The sequence below is a fragment of the Mustela putorius genome, unplaced genomic scaffold (genome assembly GCF_011764305.1).
Source record: "Mustela putorius furo isolate JIRA1106 unplaced genomic scaffold, ASM1176430v1.1 tig00000407_pilon_pilon_pilon, whole genome shotgun sequence".
NCBI lineage: Eukaryota > Metazoa > Chordata > Mammalia > Carnivora > Mustelidae > Mustela > Mustela putorius.
The window spans coordinates 9,168,932-9,193,746 of record NW_025421373.1 but is presented as its reverse complement, the minus strand read 5'-3'; the positions used below and the strand labels follow the sequence as shown (position 1 = coordinate 9,193,746).

The 24,815-nt window shown below is 40.7% G+C and overlaps 1 protein-coding gene and 1 long non-coding RNA gene across 2 annotated transcripts in view; one reads left to right on the top strand and one right to left on the bottom strand.

The window, feature by feature from the left end:
• Positions 1 to 2,401: 2,401 nt before the first annotated feature.
• Positions 2,402 to 12,763, top strand: LOC123391916. Its single transcript, XR_006606591.1, has 3 exons — positions 2,402 to 2,865; positions 9,610 to 9,691; positions 12,005 to 12,763. It is a non-coding gene; the product is annotated as an uncharacterized LOC123391916 (long non-coding RNA).
• The window catches only part of SPEF2 (sperm flagellar 2), a 171,590-nt gene continuing 156,281 nt past the window's right edge, over positions 9,507 to 24,815 (bottom strand). Inside the window, exons 34-37 of the mRNA XM_013051945.2 lie at positions 22,118 to 22,297; positions 15,745 to 15,981; positions 15,428 to 15,550; positions 9,507 to 11,168 (exon numbers count right to left, since the gene is read on the bottom strand). Coding sequence (XP_012907399.1) covers positions 11,079 to 11,168; positions 15,428 to 15,550; positions 15,745 to 15,981; positions 22,118 to 22,297 — 630 coding nt within the window. The 3' untranslated portion in view covers positions 9,507 to 11,078. The remainder of the gene's footprint in view (positions 11,169 to 15,427; positions 15,551 to 15,744; positions 15,982 to 22,117; positions 22,298 to 24,815) is intronic.

The following is a 24,815-nucleotide window of genomic DNA, read 5'->3' as shown; positions in this document are numbered from 1 at the left end:
TTTAAGAAAGTTTAGAAAGGGGAACAGTGTTCTGAGGACACTGAAGTCTCACATTTTATTTTCAGATGTATGTATAGTTTGTTCTCGATGCCATATATAGGTCCATACATGATAATTTATACATGTTATTTTAATACAATTTTCCTCTCATTTCTTTTTCATTTATCCCTTCCACCCATAATCACCTCCTTCCCCCCTAAATCCAGGTTGATAACTTAGTGTGTATCTTCTTATCTTTTTATCTTCTCATAGAAGCATATATAACATATACATCAAAGTATATACACACAACACACATATGTAAATACATTATATAAACATGTATATTACATACATGTATAAACAAACACATACATAGGCCTTTAGTTTTTGTCTTTTATTTGGCAAAAATAGGAGGATCATTTAATACATACTTCACTGAATTTGGGTTTACAATACCTTATGGAAATTTCTTTAAATCAACTAGTTACCTTCTGAAGTCTTTCTCTCTGTCTTTTTTTTTTTTTTAGATGACTGCACAATGTTTTGTGATATGGATATATCACAGTTAACTCAATCATTCCCTATAAATGTATTTTTCTCCCATGTATTTCCATGGCAGTGAATATTTATATATATTATATATATAATATCATACATATTATATATATAAATATAATATATAAAATGATAATGTTTTCCTCTGGGCTAGAATATGGTTGCTGGGTTGGAGACTTCAAATATTTTTTTTTTTAAATATTTTTATTTATTTATTTGAGAGACAGAGAGAGCATGAGAGGCGAGAAGGTCAGAGGGAGAAGCAGACTCCCCATGGAGCTGGGAGCCCGATGCGGGACTCAATCCCGGGACTCCGGGACCATGACCTGAGCCAAAGGCGGTTGCTTAACCAATTGAGCCACCCAGGTGCCCTCAAATATTTTTAATTTTAGTAAGTATTGTAAGATTGCATTCCAAAAAAGGTATGTTTTAATTCACACTTTTACCTCATTAGTTCATATTAGAGTAAATACAAGGTTTTAAATACTTGCTATTTAGTGTGTGACCAATGAGGGACCAGCAGCCTTGGCATCATCACCTGGGAGTTTGTTAGAAATGCAGCATCTTAGTCCTAGTCAAGATTTACTGAATCAGAATTCTCATCTAAATAATGTCCCCAGATGAGTCATATATACTTTACCATCTGAAAATCACAGTTTCAAATCATTTGCAACTTGTGTTAAATTGGAAGGGAGTATATTACAAATATCTCCTCCGGAAGGATAATTAAGAAATTAATAATGGTAGTTAACTCTTGGGTGTAGCCTTGTGGGACTAGCAGACCAGATTGGGTGGAAACTTACTTTTTGTCATATATTATTTGTGTAAACTTTGAACTTCTCTATGTGCCTGTATTATCTATTTGGACAAATTTGAAGAGCAACTTCTTGCAAATACAGCAATTACTTTGCTCCTCACACCTCTAGGGAGATGGCAGCTCCACACACACTCCTGCTGCTTTTGTCATGCTAGTGTATTCCTGTTTAAGAAGTGTGGTGAGAAAGGAAAATTCTTCAAGCCACATGGCTTGCTTTTTAAGGATATGAGAATGTAATTATGTCACTGAGGGTTTATCTGCCAAGAGAATTTGACAGAGCAGGCAGAGTGAGTCATTGACATAAGGGACCTTCATACTTTTCCTGTAAATCCCCCTAGTTTGAACTGTGATCCTCATCCTAGGGTTAAGCTTGCAATAATATCCAATTTCCCAATATCAGAACACTGAGTTATAAATGCTACAACTGATTCAACTTCTTGAGATACTAGAGTTCTTAGGTATCTGGCAAATCAGAGAGCTGACAATTGCAAATCAGAGAGCTGACGCAGGAGTGTCAGCTCTCTGATTTGCAAGATACCTGGGAAATCAAGGTTTCAGGGTCTACACTGGATCTGCTGACACCAAGAGGGCAGAGGTTGAAGAATGGTAGGCAAATCTACTTCCTAAGGTTGAACATGGAACATCCCCACCACCCTGATGATTCCTGGAAATCTCGTATATACAACTGACTCTTAGGAAACATTTCACACAGCAAGATTTAAAATGTATGGAAATTCTACACAGGCTCTGAAGGTTAAAATACACAAACCTTTTAAACTGTTTTCTCTAGATGTCACTACCTTGTGGGTTGAAATGACTTTACATTAATAACAATAATTTAAACTTCTCTGGCCCCTGAACCTACCCACTCTCTCAGGACCAGCCTCCTGAAAAATGTTGCCCAAGTATTTGGAAGAATCTTTAGGAAGACTGAGATGGTTCTTATATGTGCCCATAAACAAATGAGGCTTCCCTGCAAAAAATCTACCATTTCTTACTTTTCACCAGCTTTGTCTCTTTCCTCTGGCCATCACCACTTCTGCCAGGAACTTTTTTCCTCTGCAGATTATCTTTCTTCTAAGAGGCATCTGTCTCCAGCTGCATCTGGGACACTGAAGTCCTAGGGTGTGTGTGGAGATTGAGGAGGGAACTGATGCCACATAGCATTCTAGGCAAGAGGAAAGAACTTCTTTTAGTGTCATTCTCTTTAAGAAGCTCTGTGTCCCAGGGTTTTAGTAAACAGCTCTTTTAGCATTTGCTGCCTCTAGTGCGGGAAGTTGTATTGTGTGCCGGAAAGAGCAGCACACATTGCCTCACAGGAAAGTTGAAGTAGAGGAGTTTGTTCTCTATTCACAGGTCCCATGATGCTCAGAATTGCTGCCCATGTGCACCTCAGCTGCGAGGTTGTTCAGGGCTGGTGGATGGGTGTGGAGAGCGAGATGGGAGCCAGAGGATGAGAGGAGAACAAGAGAGATGCCTTCACCCAGAGCCCCTTTGGAATCAGAAATGAGGTTTTGCAACAATATATTTATTTTTGTAATTATTATTTCCCCAAAGAGTAAGGGGGATGTGATGGTAACAATAAAAGGGGACAGGGTGGACATAGGGAATGCATCTTCTTACCATGTTCTTCTGTATCTGGGAATTTCTGTGAGAAGGGAGAACCTTATAAAGTGAGTCCACAGCCAGTTTGGAAATAGATCCACCAGCTGTGGTTTCCAGAACAATAGCTTGATCACAACTGATACGTGTGCTGCCAGTCATCACCACTTCTGTGGCCTTGCCTTGTTCTTAGTCATTGGGGGTGGGATGAGTACAGGAAGTTGTGCTGATTTCCATTCAACTTAGCCTTGCAGGTAAAATTGAGAGTTGGGTTGAATTTGCATTGCTAGACAACCACCTAATGCAAGAGAAGTGTGGGCAAATGCATTAGCAGGTTGTGCGATGTGTTTGTGTGCTTATTCTTAGACCTGTTCTAGGCTACCATTTCCACTTACTCCTTTCTCTTCTACTCATCCATGTCAACATGGGTGGGAGATGCAGGCAATAAGACAACAGGTTGTAGAGGGAGTTGTACCCTGGTCTTGGTTGAGCTGTGCACCCCTGGTCTCCTGGTTGGTGGCTCAAATACTTAGAATCCCAGGAATTGCATGACAGTGGGAGAAACTCAGTCACAGTCTTCCTTCTTCATATATATATTTTTTTCATTCACACGGTTTGACTTTCCAGATATGCTGAATGAAGCCACACCAAATTCCTGTAGATGATTGGGCAGTCTGTGCACTGCAAAAATGCAACCAGTGGAGACAAGAATGGGGGACTGAATTCTATTCCCTGATCTGCTGTGTCCTGCCATGTACTGTTTGAGTCTGGAGGAAGGGATGTCTCCCAGAAGGTGCCTCATGGAGAGTTACACAAGGGTGCTCTATGAGCTAGTTATGGCTCTGTACACATGGTTTAAGCTGAAGTGTTGTGTTTGGTGGCCTCTACTCTTGCTACCACAACTACTCTCTGACTTGCTTGGAATGGCCCACTTTGGGAAACCTGACAAAGGAAAGTGGATAGGCAACGGGCCACATAAAAGGCCCACAAATATAATCATTTGGTTTACGCAGAGCTGGCTCACAAAATGTTTTAAAATACCTGAAAGAGGGGCACCTGTGTGGGTCAGTGGGTTAAAGCCTCTGCCTTCAGCTCAGGTCGTGATCCCAAGGTCCTGGGATAGAGCCCCGCATCGGGCTCTCTACTCAGCAGGGAGGCTGCTTCCTCGTCTCTCTCTCTCTCTCTGCCTGCCTCTCTGCCTACTTGTGACCTCTGTCTGTCAAATAAATAAATAAACTCTTTAAAATAATACCTGAAAGAGTTGTCAATATTTCCAACTGAAGAGATTTTTGCATACGGATCAGAATTTCAGCCTTTTCACATGCATGCCCTGTGGCCTCTCTGCCACCAATGATGGTTAATTGTGTTTGTTGTGGTACTTGTGCTCTGTTCTCTTATAGAAGAATTAAAAGTGAAATCTACCTTATTCCCTTTTAAAAGTGTGAAAATTAAAGACAGAATGAGAAGCCAAGTTTTTAAGAAATCTGACGTGCTACCACATTTTTCAAATGTCTGTCAAGTCCATCTATCTAGCATTATCTTTACAGCCTGTGTTCTTAGGTCAAACTGTCCCAGCATCATGTAGTCAAGGAAACTGTAGAAGTTCAGTTCGAGCACATGCTCCTTCATTTGTCCATTAAATTAAGCTATGACTGACAGAAGAACCTTAATTTATCATGATGCCTCTGTAGGAGAGGGCTTAGCAGGGGAAGAGTATTTTGGAGGCTCATCTGTCTCACTGTTCCTCTGTCTAAAGTATTTGTCAAGAGAAAGGGTGTAGACCCTTCCCAGCGAGCAAGGGGGCTAGAGAATGAGTAGACCACATGCAATAGGTCAAGGGTCAGATAAAGAGATGTTGTGATCAGACTTGTGAAGATTTGAATGTGGGGGAGGAAGAACTGTGAAATTAGCAACACAGGCAAGGCAAGCCAGGAGGCCACAAAAAATCAGGTATATAGGTCAGTGGAGTCATCTTCCATTTACCAAGATCCCTGATGGAAAAATTGTCAGTAGGGAGGCAATGCTCAAGGGGCAGAGGGTTCAAGGCACCAATCCTTACCCGAGGGAAGCTCTGGGGGACTTAAACACATGGCTTTGCTTTATGATGGCTCTACTGGACCTACCATGGAGAATTAAGGGTAAAGAATCTGGAGGCAGATCTCTTCCATCCCTGGTAGGAATCCTGGCCCCTTAGCAGCCATGCTGGTTAGGTGAGCTCCTTAACCTTTCACACCTCAGTAATGAGAATAGCAATATACCTACCTTATGAACTGTCTCTAGAATGAGAATTAAATGAGTTAATTCTTAGAAAGTGCTTAGAATAGTGGCTGGCATATGTCAAGTACCCAAGAAGTATTTATTACTACCCGCTTACTACCTTAGGAAAATATAGTGTTTAGAAACAGGGTTATCAGCATGGAGGAAATTGCTCTCTGCAAGAAATAACAGCAGCCTAGTTTTACAAGTGGCACCTTAATGTTATACAAGAACTTTCCAAACAATCCTATTGACAGGAGGGGTAAACTTTGAGAAGGGAAGCTAAATTCAGGAAAAAATTATAATGGTTTACCATCTCCTGTAGCATGAGAAAGCTAAGTGATGACTTCCAGTGCGCCTATAGACACCCTTGCAAGGAGCCTGGTGACAAAGCTCTCCTTGATTTACAGGGACTACACCCTGAGATGGGCTCAAACAGTGAAACTACTGGGAGAGCAGTAAGCCCTCAGCTTTCGAGCACATAGTGAGGTCTGCCGCGTGCGAGAAGGATGTTGTGGTTTCAGCCTGGTTTGTGGGGGCACAGCAAGGTGAGGCTGTTTCAGACAGTGCTCAGTGTTGCTGTCTCCTTGTGGTTAGCATGAAGTGAGCAAAGACACAACAGCATTTGCTTGGAGCCCAGGCTCTCAAGGCGCTGCTTTGAGGCCAGGGTGGCCCTTTTGGGGCTTTAAACTGCAGTCACGAGACTAAAGTGGCATCTCTTTCCAGATTTGTTTTGACATAGGTTTAAAAACAAAATTTCACTCTGTTCTTATGCTAAGAATCTGAGAGTGGATGTGCTCATTGATTTGTTAATCCCTAGATCAGCAGAATCTTTGGTGATGCCTCTAGTAGCAGAGGATGCCCTCCTAAGTCCGTGTTGGAGAACATGAGAATCATTGCCAAAGGAGCTACTCCAACAGGCAACATAAATTCATTATTAAGTCAAATATGCCCGTAAAATAAGAGAGGAGACAGAATAAGTTGCAAAGGGTGTTGGGGCAAACTTAGGGCCCTTTGTTTAGATAAGATGGGTAAGGTGTGGGGGAGGGGCTTAGATGAACCCAGACAATGGGCTCTGTTGGGCCAACCTGCTCCGGGTCCTCAAAGAAGCTGATTATAATAAAATTCTTGCTTCTCCTTAGCTTCCATGAGTCAGACAGCCTCCAGGAGATGTACCCTGATGTCTCTCAGTCTGCCTTTTCCAGAGCTGCAGGGAACCATCTAAGGAGGAAGAAAGGGCCCTCTATCACCTCCAAACACATTCTCTCTCTCACACACAAATAATCCTGAGAAGATGAAATCAGTTCTCTCAAGAGATCTAATGTAAGGGGCGAAAAAGTTTACAGGAACATTTTTTTACTCTAAAAGATGTTCTCACCTTTCAGAATTTCTGGTAAAAGGAGACATCTCTCTTCATTCATTACTTCATTCTGTATTTCTTATCTAGTAATTAGATGTTATATTGAGTGAAGCTGTATGAAGGTGAGTGTGAGAAAAAGGTGAGTATAGAAAAAATCAGATTATAAATAATATTCTAAGAGATGTGGAATTTCTTTGACAGCAAGGGGTCAGAGGGAACTTTTTAAAGCAAAAGTGTGACATGCTTAAGCAGATTTTCAGGAAGATTATTTTGGGAATAATGCAGAGGTTGTATTGGGGTAGAAAAGGGAAGATGAAGAAGATAAAGAAAGTAGGGGGTCAACTGAGAGCTATTCAAGAGCCTCGAAGAAAGAGTTTGAGGGCTGTTGAAATAGGCTGGGGACTGTGGGAACTGAAAGGGGAGGACAGGTGTGAGAGTTATTTATATGGAGCAATAAGACTCCAGTGTGAAGGGGGGAGAGACAACTGGGAGGCAAGGACTCAGCCCAACTTCTGAGTGTCAAAGACCAGGAGAACAGCAGGTGCTGACATTTAGAGGGGAGGAGGGTTGGGGCCTGGGTGGAGAATCAGAAGTAAGAAGATGGAGCTTTTCTCAAAGAACCTCAGAGATGCGTGGGGCATCCTGCCAAATGCCACATCCAATGTCCATAGCCCATCTATTCCCATTGTAATCCTCCCTTAAGGAGCCTGCAGCCAGCTGAGGGAGGATAACAGCTTCGTGGCTCCAGTATAGCATTGGACTCTGTGGATAGGGCTTCTAGTGCAAGGAAATAGGGGGTGCTCAAACAGTGGGATGAACGTAGTCAAAGTGCTCTAAAGAAAGGCGTGATCCATACATAATGAAGACCAAGCTGAAAAGGCCCTTTGAGGCGATGGAAGTTGAGGTAGCAGAGCTGAGAGGATGATTCAATAGAGAGAGAATTGCAGTAGGAGCAGGACAAGGGGCAAAGTTCTGTACTCCTGTCATGGCAACCAACTCTTCTGCCACCTGGTCCTCCGCCTCTGTCAGAATTCTTCTAGCAACAGGAGCTATAGCAGCCGCTACCATCTGCCATGTTGCAACATTCACTAGTGTTGCCTATCCCTGGGGACCGCAGAGAGTACTCTACTCCTCTGTTCCTTGAGTTGGAAGCTTCTCTACTCAAGCCCAAGGCTAAGGTGTTCAAATTTCCTCACTTCTGAATTAAAAAAAAAAAAAATCATTTCCTCTGCATATATAGGCTCTGCATATATTAAAGTGCATGACCATGAATGGCACACAGAATTGCAGCTGAGGCCTGACCACGGCAGATCAGAGGAAAATCAGCAACTCCCTTACAAACACTAATGCTCTGAGGACATTCAATTCCTTAGGGGCCACATCACACAACTAATTAGTCAAATTGCTTTGAACAAAACCCTTTGTTTTTATTTCTAAACACAGCTAAGCCATACTTCCTCCATCCTGTGTTTGTGCGATCGGTTATTTGTACATAAGTTGAGCAAACCACGTAAGAGGTTGGCTTTTGGTGTTAATATTGAGTGCCTCGTCTATTATTTACCAGCTGTGTGACTTGGGGCAAGTTAATCATCTCTCTGGATGTAATTTTCATTCTATGTAAATGGCAATCCTAAGAGTACCTACCTCACAATGTTGTGAGCACTAACAGAGATGATGTTTATAAAGCTCTCTGTGGAGTGCCTGCCTCATTGTAAACCTTCAAAACTAGCAGCTATTATTAGTCCCTTAACTTTATTATTGGGTCTTCTTTCTTTTATTGAACTGAATTTAATTCAATTCTCTTCCAACACTGTTTCAATCGTAACTACAGTTGGCCTGGATCTTATATCCCTTTTTGAATGTCTTTGTGAATGTTTTGTATCACAGAGATCAGTAAGATAGACAGGGGTAGCAGTTCTTGTAGCTACAGTCCATTGAGGAAGGGAGATAATAAATAATTTGTGTTATGAATCTTTTGTGTCCCTCTACTGGGTCTGGACTCACTTGTCCTTGCACGTAGTCCATATTTGTTGACTTTTCCCCCCAAAATATTATGAACAATCCTGTAAAGACCACAGTGATATCCAGAAGAGAGCCACCAAGATAAGAGAATTCTATCTCATAAAGGTAATAGCTGGAGGACATAGCAATATTTAGTGCAAAAGCAGTATCAGAACAATTAGAAGATGGTTAGGCATTTCCTAAAGTTATAAGACTTGAAAAGCCCTCAAGTAGATGAGTTCTAGCACATTATTCCTTTGTCTGAGAGAATCCCATGCAGCCTTTAGTTTCAGTGTGAAGTTCCACACTTTGCCTGCCCGAGGACCTGTGTGGGAGAGCTCCTTCTACAGCTCTGGGTAATGCCTAGTCACAACATCTGCTTAGTCCTGATGATGATGAAGAAATTGTGACATGGTAGCAAATACCCACCAGCAAGACCTTTCATGTGGTGGTTGCTTTCCTACTGCTTAGATGAGTCAATGGGCCTCAGGAGAGAGATTCTGCAATGTTCTTATTTAACAATGTTGTGCAAGAATATTATGAGAGCAAGGGATACCATTAGCTCTGCTTTTAATTTTTTTCTGTTACAAAGTAATGTGGCCTTGTCTTGTTCAGTTTTTGGTGAAATGTGGATTAGTTTATTGCCTGTGTCCTCATCATGATATTTTAATTATTTGAACTCAATTTTCAGATATTCCCTTCCTCCCTTCTCTGGAATAACTAGAATTATCTCGTAATAACTAGAATTGCATGCAAATCAGCTAAGTTGGATTTTGAAATCTCTGGCAAAATTTCTTCTCCATCTCTATGCCTCTAGGTCACCATCCTCCATCATTTTGAAGACAAGGGTTCTGACAATGGAGCCCACAAGAGGCAAATTAAGGAAATGTGTCACTCCCCAGAAAGAAAAATAATTGTTATTAACGATAGAAATTGTCTTTGGATTGCTTGTTATTTTAGTGATCAATCTAAAGTGATATTTCCACACATTTTGCACAAAAGTATCAATAGACTCTAAAGCTGGTTATGATTTTAGTCTTAGGTTCTGGAGCAGAGTAATAAAGAAAATACAAAAGAATCTCTGACTACATGGATCTTACAACCTATTGGAACAACAGGTAAACAAAAGAGTAAACATTTAGTTTGTCAGATGTTGATAAATACAATAGTAAAAAAAATTGTGTTGTGTTGGGCTGTGGGTTATTTCTGTTTTGTTATGCATTAAGGGAAGACCTTCCTGACAAAGTATATAAACAGGCTCCTTAAAGGAAGTGAGGGGACAAGTCATGCAGATATTTGGGGGAAAATCATTCCAGGCAGAGAAAAAAGTACCTGCGAAGGACCTGAGACAGAAATGTGCAGGTATGTTCTATGTTCAACAAGGTGGATTTGTCATAAGTAGGGTGGGCAAGGGGCAAAACAGCAGGAGATGAGATCAGAGAGGTAGCAAGGAGTAAGCTCAAGGTGAGGACTTGGGTTGGATGCTGCATGAGATGGGATGCTGATAGAGGGTTGGAGCAGAGGGGGCACATGACCTCACTTGTGTCATAAAAGGTTCCCCCTCTTGGCTTGGACAGGTTGAGTTTGTGATGATTATAAGCCATCAGTAGGATAATCAAATGGATAGTGTGAGTGAAGTTTGGATTCCAGGGGATATGGGAATAGAAATTTCAGTATTGGCCTCTATTAGTACCCACAAAGTAATGGAAATGGATGAGTCATCCAGGGACTGACTACACATGCAAAAGGAGGTTGAGTTCTGAAGCTCTCCAACATTTGGAGATTGAGTAAAAGAGAGGAGAATCCAACCACAAGAAAGCCACAGAAGGAGCAGCCAGGGAGAGGATAGAGACCAAGCAGGAGTTTCACAGAAGACCTACCACTGAGGATGCATTATCACTCACTTAAAAATAAAACATTCTCTTGAAAAAAGTATCACTGAATTTGAGTCACTAATCTATATAAATAAAAAAGATATAATTGTGCAAATATATCCATCTATATGGAAATATAGTATTCTACTAGGAAAGAATTAGGAATAGATGATAGGAAGTGGCTGTACCAGCAGGTGATGATGCAGCCTTCTTTTCGTTTGGCTGGTGTGACATTCTACTGCACATGGAGCAAGAATGACAAAATGTACTTATCAGTAGTTCCCTAATGTGGAGTTTGGGGGGAATTTCACTATATTTGCCTATTGTTTCCCCACGTCTCATAGGGAATTTTCATGACTTATGTGTGTGTTTATTTTTGAACATATTGTCCAATGCTGTCTATTTTCAAAATCACTTAAAAATGCATTCCTTCTTACTTTGGGTTTTTGCTCTGTAATTAAGGTTTATTATAGAATATTCTCTGAGTTAAGGAAGGCCCCATTTTCATCGCTGCTCATAATCTGGTAGGGGTCATTTCTATACTTTCAATGACAACATATATGACTAACACCTTGTTTACATTGATGTTTGGATGATTCATTGTCAAATTATAAAAATCACACTCTTGTCTTCATTTCTTTTCTTCTATAAGTCTCGAAGGAGTTCTCTCTCCATCACTTCCTTGTACATGCTCACTCCTTTGGAGAATTGTTTTAATATCCTAAGGGAAGAGAAACAAAGAGAAGTAACAAATATTAATAAGTGATTTAGGATTAATGATCACTTAACATATGGGAGTGGTGAAATAGTAAATTGTTTTTATTTTTTTTTCTTTAAGAAAATAGTGCCCTATTTAGTTAAAATGTCACCCAGCAACTTACTGGCTATACCCTTGGAAAGATATCAAAGATCTTGGAGCCTCTGTTTTCTAATCTAATAATGAATAGAACTGTCTTATTAAATTAAATAGCATTTGTAAGAAGCAGTTACACAGAGTTTGGCACATAATGAACAAGCCAAAGTGTTACTTCTCTAATAATGAATGAACAACTGTATTCATATTGTATTAAAGAAAAATTCTAATCAAGTCAGTCATGTCTACAGATTTGAGAATTTTAGACTAGCAGATTATTTGGAGGGGAGATTGTCTCATTTCTCCATTTTTTTAAAAAACAATATTAAGAATAGAAGATCTGTTTTTCATCCATTTAAAATACCAGCATTTTACATTTTACGTCACAGACACTGAAAACATAAATTTAAAACATCAGCAAATTGTAGAAGGGGTGCAAACACACATGGAAAATGTAGAATTATATATATGCAATTTCTACCCGCAACAAATTTAGGGAAATGTTTTAATAATGTAAGTTTCTTTTCTTCAGAGCTGAGTTCCAAAGGTTTCAATCTGCCTGAGGTCACTTTGCGCAAGAAGACATAAGTTAGTTCACTATCTGAGCTGACCCTTGCCGAGTGACACACACTGTTTATTATCAGTCACTACCAAGAATCATAGTGAATCATTTTCTTATGAGATCTTGTTCTTTGAAAATACAGGTGTCCTGCAGCCAGAGGTCAAACCTGAATGAACTAAGTGAAAAAGAATAGCTGCTCACCACTGACCTTTCTGGTCCTACCTGCCATAGTTGTTAATAACACGTCTCCTTTGAATAGTGAGTGTACTTAGGACAACTAATGCTGACTACGGAATGATCTCTTGGGAATGAAGGAGTGAGCTGACCTGGGATCATCTGATACTCTGCAGCATGGACAAAACCATAAGCTCCAGATATTTAAGTCAGCTCTGGGTAAGTTTGCCATTGAGGTCAGAGGCCATAATTTTCAGTAGCAGTTAATGGAGAAAAGCCCTGAGAGTCTGGAAATGTTTGAAATGGGTGCTTTGAAAACACAAACCGCCGAAGCAGCCGTCATAGTTTGTTATGAAGATAAAGGAGAAGGTTGGAGACTATTTTAAAGTCAGATACCCTGAAGGTACAGTGGGGTGAACAATCCTTCAACTCATCCTTAATAATTTGTATTTTGTCCTCATGTAATTAATTGGGTCCCAACTCATTTGCTTATAAGAAATTGTCCTGTGGTATTTGGATTTTAATACTAAAAGATTTATTATTATTTCTGATTGAATGGAAACCTTAATTTCAAGGATGGGAAAGGATGCCTGATTTAAAGCTTTGCTAAAAATAATTTACATTGAGTCAACATTATTAGGTTGGTATAGAAAATCATTTGTTCACTTACATTTGTAAGTATACTCATCATGGGAAATTAATTGATTTTACTAACAACCCAGTTACAGTACCCTCATTGATCTTGTCACATTTATTTAACCTAAGCATTTCCATAATAATTTAGGAACATTACTCAAAGTGACTTCTTTGTATTAGATCTATGAAAATAGAAGTTAAATAAATGACTTTAAATGAATGACTGTGAATTCCAACACAATCTGAATCTGAATCTTCCCCATGAGTAGTGGCCATGTCGAGATATCTGGGACACCAATCTGGACTCTTTGTCATTATGGCACTGCACAATGAAAGCTTTCTCTTTCTTTTAGAAGAGCAGACACTGAATTCAGGAGTGCCAGGTTATTTATTTCTCCACATATAATTTCATATAGCTCTGGACACTGCAACTACCAGCAAATCGGTACTAGAAATAAGAGTAATAATAATCATAATGTCTAACATTTATTATCAGGTGCTTTCTACCTGTCAAGCACTGAGCTAAGCACTTATTTGTACTAAGTCATCTAATCCATGCACGAGCCCTAGAGGGGGTATGGTAACACTATTTTACAGATGAGGGAACCAAGGCACCATGAGGTCACTTGCCCAAGGTCACACAGTTTGTTGGTGTGAACCCCATCAGTGTGGCCCCTGGGCCCACTCTCTCACCCACAAAGCCAGGCCACCTCCCAATAGGAGCAAAAATAAAACATAGCAAAATCATTCCGAATACTGTTTTTTCAAATATATATATATATATTTTAAAACGTTGCTGCTTCCAAACACAAGCCTTGTAAACACAGAGCTATCAGGCAACAACCTTCACTTCCCACTGTTTATAACAGCAAACAACATTTTAACCTGAAAAACCACATTCTAGCTTTTGCTCTACTTATCTTGAAAGATCTTCAAATAACATCACTGTGGTTAAAGTTCATTTTAAAATGTGATCTATTTACTTGCACATGGATATTTGGAGGAGAAATGGTGACAGGATGGCTTTGACAGAAACTGAGTCTTCAGAAATTTTTTTTTCCTTTCCTTTATTTTTAATCTTTCTTTCTTTTTTTTTTTTTTCTCAGTGAAAATGAGAATAGAGCTTCTTACTGGAAAGGGAAGCTCTTTTATTTTAGAATATCAGGGCTTAGGCTTTTTAGGTTACAGTCTCAACTCCCTGATTCCCATTTCTAGAGTCCCCTGTCTTCTCACGGTTTCGCGGTGGGGGCAAGGAGGGAGGGACCTGAACTGAAGCCTCTGACTCTACAGAAACACTGTGGTAAGGAAGGAGTGAATGGACAGACCGACTGCTGACAGACAGGCTAATTCTCTTTCTGCTGTTAGAGCATCAGGAGATCCTGGTCCTGGGAGACTGACTCACTGGAGGTCAGCACCCCATGCTGGCCGGCTCCAGCCAGAGGGATGCTGCACGCCAGGGAGATTTGGGAGATGTGCAGAGATGGTGTTGGTAGTCAGTGTGTCCAAGTGCCCCAGAGGAAGAGTGGGTGGTGGCCCAGAATCCTGCTATGCTGGAGCCAGTCCTGTGCAGACAGACAACACTGTCCAAAATGTCAGTAGTGAGGTGTACTGCAAGTTGATCAGATTCCTTCTGAAATGGGGGAAATGCATAAATGAAAAGAGCCCTAGGGACTCAGCTTACCCTAGGAGTCAGAATACCTTTTCAAGGGGCTGCCTCTTGAAGCCAGTCAGCCACTGGCTGTTTTCTTTTCTTAGGAAAATGCTGACTAGAATCTTCTCTGCAAGTTAGCCATGTTTAGTCTGGCCAGAGTAAATGTGTTCCCAAATCGCCTGACTTTGTAAGGAGTTTTCCTCCCATTAGGGGAGGAAATAGTTGCGGCATCATTTTATGTTCTTACTCATTCTTGGTAATTAGTATAAGATAGATTCCAACATATAGCTCCAGAACCTACCTCATACAGAATGATGCTGGCCCGGAGGAAAGCCAAAGTGGGGGAGATCCCCACAACTGGCCACTGTCTCATCTTCCCTCACCATCCTCTCCACTTTATTGTCTAGTTCTGGTGTCTTCTGTTTCCATTAATTCTAGGATCACACTGACCTATGCCCTCCTCCTCCTAAGTTGGGGAAGAAGGCTAATCTTTATTAGTAAAAATATGCGATATAAGAAACTGGAAAGGGACATGTAATGTACTAGTTTTGAGGCAAACAGTAAATGCTTGTGGAATGCTAACCCTGTTTCCAGCTATGTTGGCCTATTTATATAGAGACAGAGCTTTTTCTTTTTTTAAAGAGCCCTATAAAAGGTAGAGATATAATGATATGATACTGTGAAGAGACAAAGAAACACTGCAGGATGAAGATGATGTCACATCACGCCCCTACTCAGAACCCCTACAGGTTCCCCGTCTTCCAATGCAGTCCTGTGTTCACGGCCTTGCACAGGCCTCTCCTTTTTCCTGTGATGCTGTCCTCTCTCCACCCCAACAGCAAATTCACGTTCATGTCCTCTCCTGATAAGGCTGGCAGTATCATCGATAGTATTGCTAGCTATCTCTACTCTCCCTGAACTTGCTGCCCTCTGTCTATCACAGGCTGGCCTGTCTGAGCTGATGCTGTTGCCAGCTTAGCTTCTCCTGACCCTGGTACGGCCAGCTCCAGCTTTCCTCCTGTCTCTGTAGTCCACACTGGAGATGTCCCACCATGTCCTGATCCTGAGATCAACTGAATTAAGACACTTTTGGCTAATACTCACTGGGATTTTGTAGTCTGAATAATTTGAAATCAGATCTTCAATAAAAGGATGCTTCAAAAGAATAGCAACTTCAACTGGCTCCAGATTCTTGGCACCTAGGTCTTGAAATACTTTGACGAAGTTCTTTAAAGAAGAAAAAAAATGAAGTTAACTTTACAGTCCTGCAGATGTTAAAAACTTATTTTACTTAATAAAGGAATTTTCTACAATTTCTATACCATAATACATTTGAGAGCACTTCCATGAAACCATGTTAAAACTTGAGGCTGACTTTTCTTATGAACAGGTTGCCCCTTTTATGAAAGAATCTAACCAACCTCTGAGAAAGCATTCTCTATCTGTAGGTGGCTGGCAAATCGGTTAGGGTCCTGTACTTCTTTTCCTCCTTGGAACACTTTGAGTAGTCTTTCCATGGAAATCTTTTCGGTGTTCACGTTCTCAGGGTTTTCTTCCTTTCTCTCCCCATCTTCTCTTAGTTCCCCTTCCTCACTCACAAAATTTCCCTCGAGTTCAGGATATTCCTCAAATGGACTCATATCAGTCAAGGAGGAGGTCTGCATGATTAAATGAAGAGAATATGAGGTTGAACTGATCTTTCCAGTAATGCAGACATTTAGCACACGCCAATGTTGCAACATACTTTTCATGCAATGAAATGATGGTGTCTCCTACAACCTAGCCAAACAAAGTATAGAAGAGAATATGCTAGCTGCATTGGAGATCATGTCAAGATTCTAGACCAATTCTGTCTGTAGATTACAGATGCCTTATGTGGGGTGTGTCTTACCACCATACATGCCTGGCACCTCAGCTTCCTCCATAAATGGATACTCGAGAGAATTAGCAGAACTGGTATCAGACTTCTGTATATGAATGTCAATTTTTAAAGGATTTGCTTTAAAGGAAATTGACTATAGTGGAAAGGTTATGGCAAGTAATTACTTAAGCTTGATAGATTCTAAGAGCTTCAGAAATGTTTATTTTTATACTGGAGGTTAAATCCAATTAAACACTGGAAGGCAAGAGAGAATACAAACTGAATGTGGAAAGTCCAGTGGGATTGTTATGGCAGCTCCTTGAAACATGTCCAAGAGCCATGAAGTCAGGTACTGGCGCTGTGAGTATGGGAAACAGTACCTTGTTTCTGGTATAATTTCATATTTATCAAAAGCCTGAAAAATAGTCCTACCTATTGACCCTATAGTTACAGGTCTAGGAATTGACTCTAAAGAAATGTGAACAAAGACTTTTACATATGCATGTTTGTTCAGTATTACTTACAGTAAACACAGAAAATCTGCAATCCCGAAAATGTGGAATGGTGACAAAAATTACAGTATATTTCTGTCATGGAATACTATACTGCCATTAAAAGTGTGGTTTAGAAGACTACCTAGCGACATGAGAAAACACTCACAGAATAAATGCGAAAAGAAAATAATAAATACACTAGGATCCTCATTTTCTTATATATCTATGCTTATTAGTGAAAAAAAGTAAGACACAGTAAAGAGTTAACAGTGGTTACCTCTGTGTAGTGGAACAGGTGATTTCTTTTTTACTTATTTTTGTACTTTCCAAATACTCTACAGATTTGTATTTATTGTATTTACTGTAATAAATATGTCTAGGTGAGTGTGTTTCCTAGTGAGATAATTGATATTTGACCATTTGCCATAGAAAAATGGGCGATTTTAGAATGTTGATGGGTCAGATGTCAGAAAACACCCGAATATTGATTCTCCTTTATCCCAAGAAAGGAGAAAAAGCTAAATGTAAGCTTTAAATAAAAGGAGGGATCCAATATCTATAAATATTCACTTCAGTAGAAGCATTAAGTGCAAGTTAATTAATCATGCAAATGGAAATTCTTTCCACGTAGTCATAAAAGTCCCTGATATAAAAAGGATTATAATACATCAGTAAATTAAGCATCTGATAGTTGCCAGTCCCTTTAGGAGATTGGTAGGGGCTGTAAGTAGTCTAATGAAGACAGGTTGCATCTGCTTTAGCTCTGGGTAGGTTGGGTTTCTATATCGTTTGGTAAATTGGGAATTTAATCTAATCTGAGATAGAGAGAGAGAGAGGGAATGCTTTATTAAGTGAAGATTTTGGAATTAAGTATAAATATCTCTATTCAAATTCTTCTCTATTTTAAACAATTGAAATGTTACATTGCAGAAATGTGAAACTGGCATTTTTGTATCCCCCTAGGAAGGTTGGGGATCATCACACTGGCTACCTAACAATAGTTTTCCAGGGCAAGAAAACATTTTGTATCATGAAATGAACAAAGTCAAGATGTCAAACATCTTGCTGAGTGGTGCAGGATGAATGGACTTCTACTGAGACTGCAGTATAAATGCTGCGTGGACATGATAAAGATAGAACCTGTGGGTGAGCAAATGACTTGTCGGATTAGATGAGCAGGTGGTACTAAGCTAAACAGAGAAAAAACCTTGTCCCTCTGCACTATTTCCATAATTAGAGAGAGACCAACTTTTCAGAGGTCCAGTATAATCATTATGGGACAAATGAATTGTGGCCAAAAGGCAACCATTTAAGCCTTTGAAATTTTAATGAAGAATCCTTATAAATATCAGTGTATGCTTTTGCAATTTTTGATTTTTTTTTTTCTCTCTCCACAGGGTTGAGAAAGAATAGACTTAGTGGTTCAGTGAGAGGGCAGGGAATGAGCGGAAGCTGAGATGGGAACCCAAGGTGCCAGATCAGCATCCTGGTGAGACTGTAGAGGGTGAGAGAGAAGAGGCTCTCTCTGACAGACATCTCTGAAAGATCACAATTTTGAATGTGGGTGTATGAACAAAATCAGCGATGTCAGTTTGAAGAAAAGCCAGTGCTTCTGAGTGAGCAGTTACTAGTGGAATCAAAAAACTCTTTCCGAGTCACATTAGCATCTGACCAGCAGGACAGATTGTGGTGCTAGCAAACACGATGCCACACTCAGCTACCTCTTGAAGGCTCAAGATCTCCCAAAAAATTTGTCCCCAGAATGATGCCTGGCCATGCTTTGCTTTCATTCAATCAGTTCAGTCCCACCTCTCCGAGACAAAACAGAAGGTCAGTCCTTGGGACTAATATGGGCAAGGTGTCAAAAGCGTAAGAAGGAATGAAAATGTGTATATTTCAAACCCCAGCATCTCAAATGTTCTGCCAAGATGCTTTAACAAGATCTTCAAAATGTGGCAATTTCATGCCTACAATTTACTGAATTCCTACATCATAACCCCATACCACGCAGGCCAGAATGAACCACTTTCCAAATGTCAGCTTAGTTAGAGCTTCATCAGGACTAGTGCATACTTCCGAATGCTTTGCTCTTGAACTTCTTTTGAATTACTCAAGAAGCCATGGATTTGAACAGAAGGTTTGTGCCACATTGAATATAACAGCATGAGTCATAGAAATGGAGTAAAGAAGAATGAACTGTTGGGAGATTTCCAGTTGTTTATGCGGAAAGCAAAAGCAGAGATTTGATTTAATGTCCTGGGAGTGAATGTGGATCCGTTGGAGGTGTTATTTCTGAGCAGGCTCAATCTGGCTTCCTGGGAAGAGGTTGCCCAGGAAACTAGAACACAGCTGGAAAGGGCACAGTAACAGAGTAGCATAATTGGAGGTCGGATAGTAAGAATAAGGGGTGAGCAAGAATGAGGGAGGTGGGTGGATTCTGTATTTCAAAAGCTCAAGCTCCCACGGTTTGCCCCTAGACAGGAACAGGCCTCTGTGGGTGGTGTGTCACAAGTGTGCTCTTTGTCCCCTGCCTCTCAGACTGGTTCCATCTGTGTGGTGCAGTGGTTATGGAGCAGTTCCTGTGCAGTGTCCCTGGGCTTTAGAAGAACTCTGGAGAACAGCTCTGCAGGGACTTGCTTTCCAGGTGGGGCACTAGCTTCTGTGAATGAGTGGTTTAGGGACAGAGGAGAGGCAGAGGCTTCCTGTGCTAGCTGGCCTGGCTGCTACTCACTCAGGCAGCTGTCTGTTACTATAGCAACAATTCTAGCACACGCTTCCTCTTTCCTGGGCTTTCCAGCTCATTGCAGCCTCCTTGAGCCTACTATTGCCTCTGCTGGGAATGTCTGCTTTCCGCCTCTCTATCTTGCAAACAGGATTCTGTTCCTCTCCTCTCTCTCTCTTCCTCCCTTCTTTTCTGCCATGTTTACAAACATTGATAGAACACTTGCTATGCAGCAGCTAACATGTTGTCCCCAACTCAAGGTGGAAATAACTTAGCAGTAGGATTCAACAGACAGACAAACTGCTGCCCGAATCACTAGTTCTTCTTATTTCCTTCCGTTGCCCCCCTCCAGTCTGCTCTCAGCACTGCAGCCAGAGAGATCTCCATATATTTTAAGTCAGACGGCCATGTTCCAATAACTTCTCATCTCATCTCTTGGTAGAGTCAAAGTCAAGTCCCTACAGTGGCCTCACAGCCCTCTCCCCCTCACCTTTTGTTCTTACTACTCTCCTCCAGCTCACTTCTCTCCAACGACAGTGGCTGGTCTTTGGAATTAGGGCTTGGTATCCACTGTGGTCTTTACTTCGAATTGCAATTACCTTGCAGCTCTTCACAGCATTGCAACCCACCCCAACTTCTGTATATTTCCCTAAATTCTTTCTTTTCCTGTAGCATTTATTTCCATATGGTGTATTCTATATGTTACTTATTTTATCCCCAGGTCAAGTGTGGTTTCTCGTACACAGAAAATCTGGATGAATATTTGTTGAGTAAACACATGCGTGCATGCAGTGGTACTCAGCCTTGTCAGGGAGGATCTGAGTATAAGGGGACCCATTTGAGAGTGTTCAGTGTTGCTCTTGAGTGTCAGGGGAAGCTTCATGACTCATATCGTAGTTGAAAAAGACCTTGGATACTGGGAAGGTCTTGGACCCTTCAGGGTGAGATGCAGGGCATTCCAGGCAAAGCAATAGCAAAAACAAAAATAAGGAGGTGAGAAAAACACTGCTTTTGTTCAGTAAGACCATGTTAATCTGTTATTTATACTGTGTCCCTTCCATGTTTGGGGCATTGTTCTCCCATTCTTTTCTGCACAGATGGGGGCAATTAGACAAAGTCCCTTCAGGGGAGCAAATCTGGCCTCTTCTGTATGGGGCTATGCAGAGGGCATGATTTACAAACCCAATTATTAATTAACTGACTCACTCAATGAAATTTTTGCTGAGTTAGTGCCAGTAATTCAGGTTCAGGGTTGTGGCAGGTTCAGAATAAGACAGATGGCCCCTCCCTGCCCCCAGGATGCCTGAAGTCTAGAAAAGAAGCTGAGCTGAAGAAATAGTTATTGTGAAGAGACCATGAAAGAAATACAGAATGTTCGGAAATATATGGCAGTGGGTGCCTGACATCTTCTGAGGTCAGGGAAGCTCTTCTGGAGGACAGACGTTTGACTGAGACCTCCTGGTAGGCTATGATCCATGTTCCAGTTCGCTCAGGGAGGCCCAACCTATAAGGGGAGATAGGAACACCCCTGGGGAAGTAGCAAATGCAGTCCCAAAAAAGGCAGTTCAAATCTAACTCCTATTTATTTGGAAAAACTGAAACTGGCCTTCCAATACTGTCTAAGGAGACAGTATTCTTGAGTGAAACAAACACTCTTGATGTACTTTCTGTCACTGTGTAAGTGTTGAAATAGCAACTACAGCACATCAGGTCATAAAGGCCCGAGTGGTCAGCTTACTGGACACCTGCCTGGCCTCACTCTGACCCAAATAGGAGGGAAAGCTATCTCTCATCCATTTGTTCAGGGCCAAGACCCAGGGTTACATCTAATTGTGTCTGTTTCCTCGTGTATGTGAAAGCTGTCACAGAAACTTCCCGCACTTTTTTCTTTTTCTTTTTTTAAGTGAATCCAGAATACTCTGTTTTCACAAACACGTATGAAAGACAAACAAGTGTGGCTAGGACATCTGCAGATTTGGACTGGGCAGTGCCTCTCTCTCCTCTGTGTCCATAAAAGAAGGATGGACACAAAGTGTTCCATTATGAGCACCACAGCTCTGTCCCCAAAAAGGTCAGGGGAATACTAAAATTCATGCAAATTGGCATCTAATAAGTACATTAGTTAGCCCCCTGTTCTGAGGCTTTTTCATCCCCAAAACCTAGGGAATGCCAGTCCTTTAGAAATCTCAAAATGGAGTATGAGGTTTTATTAGCTATTAAGCTGCTTCGTTCTTGGCTGCAGGAGATGCAAGGTACCTATGGATTTCAGGTGGCTGAGTTTTGGCCTGAAACACTATCAAGTGTCACATGTATGTGGGATGTCTGAGATGTCTACTTGTTTCACGTGGAATTTCCACATAGGATGACAGATAGATTGGATTGATACCTACTTCTTTTTCATTTAGAAGCATCAGCACTTCATGTAAAATAAAGGCTGTCTTTTATGGAACAAACTTGGATTCCACCAAGAAACTGAGCAAATTTTGATTTTACTGCAAAGGTTTTTTGCTTCTGTTTTTGTTTTTGGATAGTGGGTCTCTAGTTCTTAATACAATTGAGTAAAGCCTTATTGAAGACCTACTATGTGTAAAGTATTGTGTTATGTATCCAGAAAAATACAGAGATGAAACAAACAGAGTCTCTGTTGTTAGAGGTTTAGGATTTCCTGTCAACCCCCTCCAGACTCCAATGGTAGTCCATTTCTGGAACACAATTACCTTTTCTACAATAACAGGAGGAGTTTTGATTGGTTGGAAGACATGAGTCCCGATGGCCACACTGAGAGCCCTGTAGACCCCTTCCACAGCATCTGGATGACAAGCAAAATAAAGCAGCATCTGTGTGTAGTCAAGTTGAGGCGGATCCTTCTCATGGTCAGCAAATAGCCTAAAGAAAAACTGTCACACAAAAAGAATTTCAATCAAAGATTAAAAGGCTTAAATTGGGTAAACAGTAGATGGACAGGCAATGAAGGATCCTTTCAGGAGCTTTAGAATAAGGCCACTTTCTGAGGATTGAATCAGTAAACATAATATGTAATGAATTGCATTAAATGAAGAGTATGCCAAGTTAAAATACAGAAGAGTGAGACTCAAAATTCTAATGTTAAAGAAAATTATATGCTAATCAACGGTATCAACATTTTTAGAAAAAATATGCTAGTAAAGGTGGTGGGGACTACATTTTATAGTTTTTTTTTAATTTTTTTTTTTTTTAAAGATTTTATTTATTTATTTGCCAGAGACAGAGGGAGAGAGAGCGAGTGAGCACAGGCAGACAAAGAGGCAGGCAGAGGCAGAGGGAGAAGCAGGCTCCCCGCCGAGCAAGGAGCCTGATGTGGGACTCGATCCCAGGACCCTGGGATCATGACCTGAGCCGAAGGCAGCTGCTCAACCAACTGAGCCACCCAGGCGTCCCTTTTTTTTTTTAATTTTTAAAATTTCTTTTCAGTGTACCAGAATTCATTGTTTATGCACCACACCCAGTGCTCCATGCAAAATGTGCTCTCCATAATACCCATCACCAGGCTTACCCAACTTCCCACCCCCCTGTCCCTTCAAAACCCTCAGATTGTTTTTCAGAGTCCATAGTGTCTCATGGTTCATCTCCCCCTCCAATTTCCCTCAACTCCCTTCTCCTCTCCAAGTCCTCTGTGTTATTTCTTATGCTCCACAAATAAGTGAAACCATATGATAATTGACTCTCTCTGTTTGACTTATTTCACTCAGCATAATCTCTTCCAGTCCCGTCCATGTTGCTACAAAAGTTGGGTATTCATCCTTTCTGATGGAGGCATAATACTCCATAGTGTATATGGACCACATCTTCCTTAACCATTCATCCTTTGAAGGGCATCTTGGTTCTTTCCACAGTTTGGCGACCATGGCCATTGCTGCTATGAATATTGGGGTACAGATGGCCCTTCTTTTCACTACATCTGTATCTTTGGGGTAAATACCCAGTAGTGCAATTGCAGGGTCATAGGGAAGCTCTATTTTTAATTTCTTAAGGAATCTCCACACCGTTTTCCAAAGTGGGACTACCTTTTAAGCAGGTAAAGGGAGCCACAGAGCAAGGACGTATCTGTCTATCCTTATCACCACTCTGACAAACTGGGTTCTGACTTCTAAATACAATGCTTCTAGTAGATCTCCCTGTGGTGAGTGGAGTCTAGCCATTAAAATCTTTCAACTTGCCAACACTTCTCTGAACTCCATACTTAATTTCTTAACAGTCATGTGATTTTTTCCATCTTGGATTCATACTGGAGGAGAGAGTGTGCTAATCACTGAATATCCTTTTTTTTGTTTTTTGTAATCTCTCTGACACTAGAAGATTGAGCTGAAGTCAGCTCTATATGCAATGTCCTGTGTATCTAGCAGTAAGAGAAGTTAGTATGTGGGAATTCAATATCCCTTGGGGCCCGACAAAGCAGCTCAAACCCTGGAACTCACAGGTCACACTTAAGCATCTAACCAGCCCCATGGCCCTGCTTGAAGAGGAGACTGGCTTCCTTCATGAGTACTTCTCAAACATGTACATTTAATGACCCAGAGAATCTTTTTTTAAACTTAGATTTTGATTAAGTAGGTGGTTCTGGAATGGTGTACGTTTCTGTATATACAGCAAGTTCTTAGATGATTCTAATGCTGCTGGTCCTGGCCTCTGCTTTGAGAAGCAAATGTTCAAATGCTTATATCCATAGATATCAAGCTATTCTCTATTACTCATGATCCTTACAACTATGAATAAATTTAATTACACAGTTGGAAGAATAAGTTTCTGATACTTGACAAATCCAATAAAATTTAGATAAAAATCACTTTGATAAGTGAAGCATGGAATCTGTTATGCTACAAAGCAAGAAAGAGTCTTAGGGGTCAATGGAATCTGCAAATTCATTCAGTCAATTTTATCAAAGTTAATGGAGTTGTAAGTCTGTTGTAAGCCAGGCACAGAGCTGTACTGACATGCTTAAAAACACTCGTCAACAGTAAGGCATCTTTTGATTTTTCTCATGATCTCCTGATCTGGTGGGTTCCTTCAGGATTTTGTGTTCTTCATCCCCGCTTGCCTCTCATTACTTCAGAGATTGCCAGCAGGACTAGGAGTAGAGGGAGACTGACAGGGAGACTGACAGATAATCACCACAGGGTCCCTGAGGGCCTATCTTCCATTTCTTTCATAGGAGTTGTTGAACTTCATTATGATTTCCACTGAATTGCTCTTATAAGTGCTATGAAGGAGGAATACATCATTATTTCCCTTAAAAAAATCAGCTAAATATTCTATCTCAAAAAAAAAATGTGCAAAAATGAAATAAGCTGATATTTGCACTTTTTCTGTAATTATACAGGCTTGATTTTAAGTCAATGGATAGAATATTCATAAAACATAAGGCTTATTGTGTTCCTA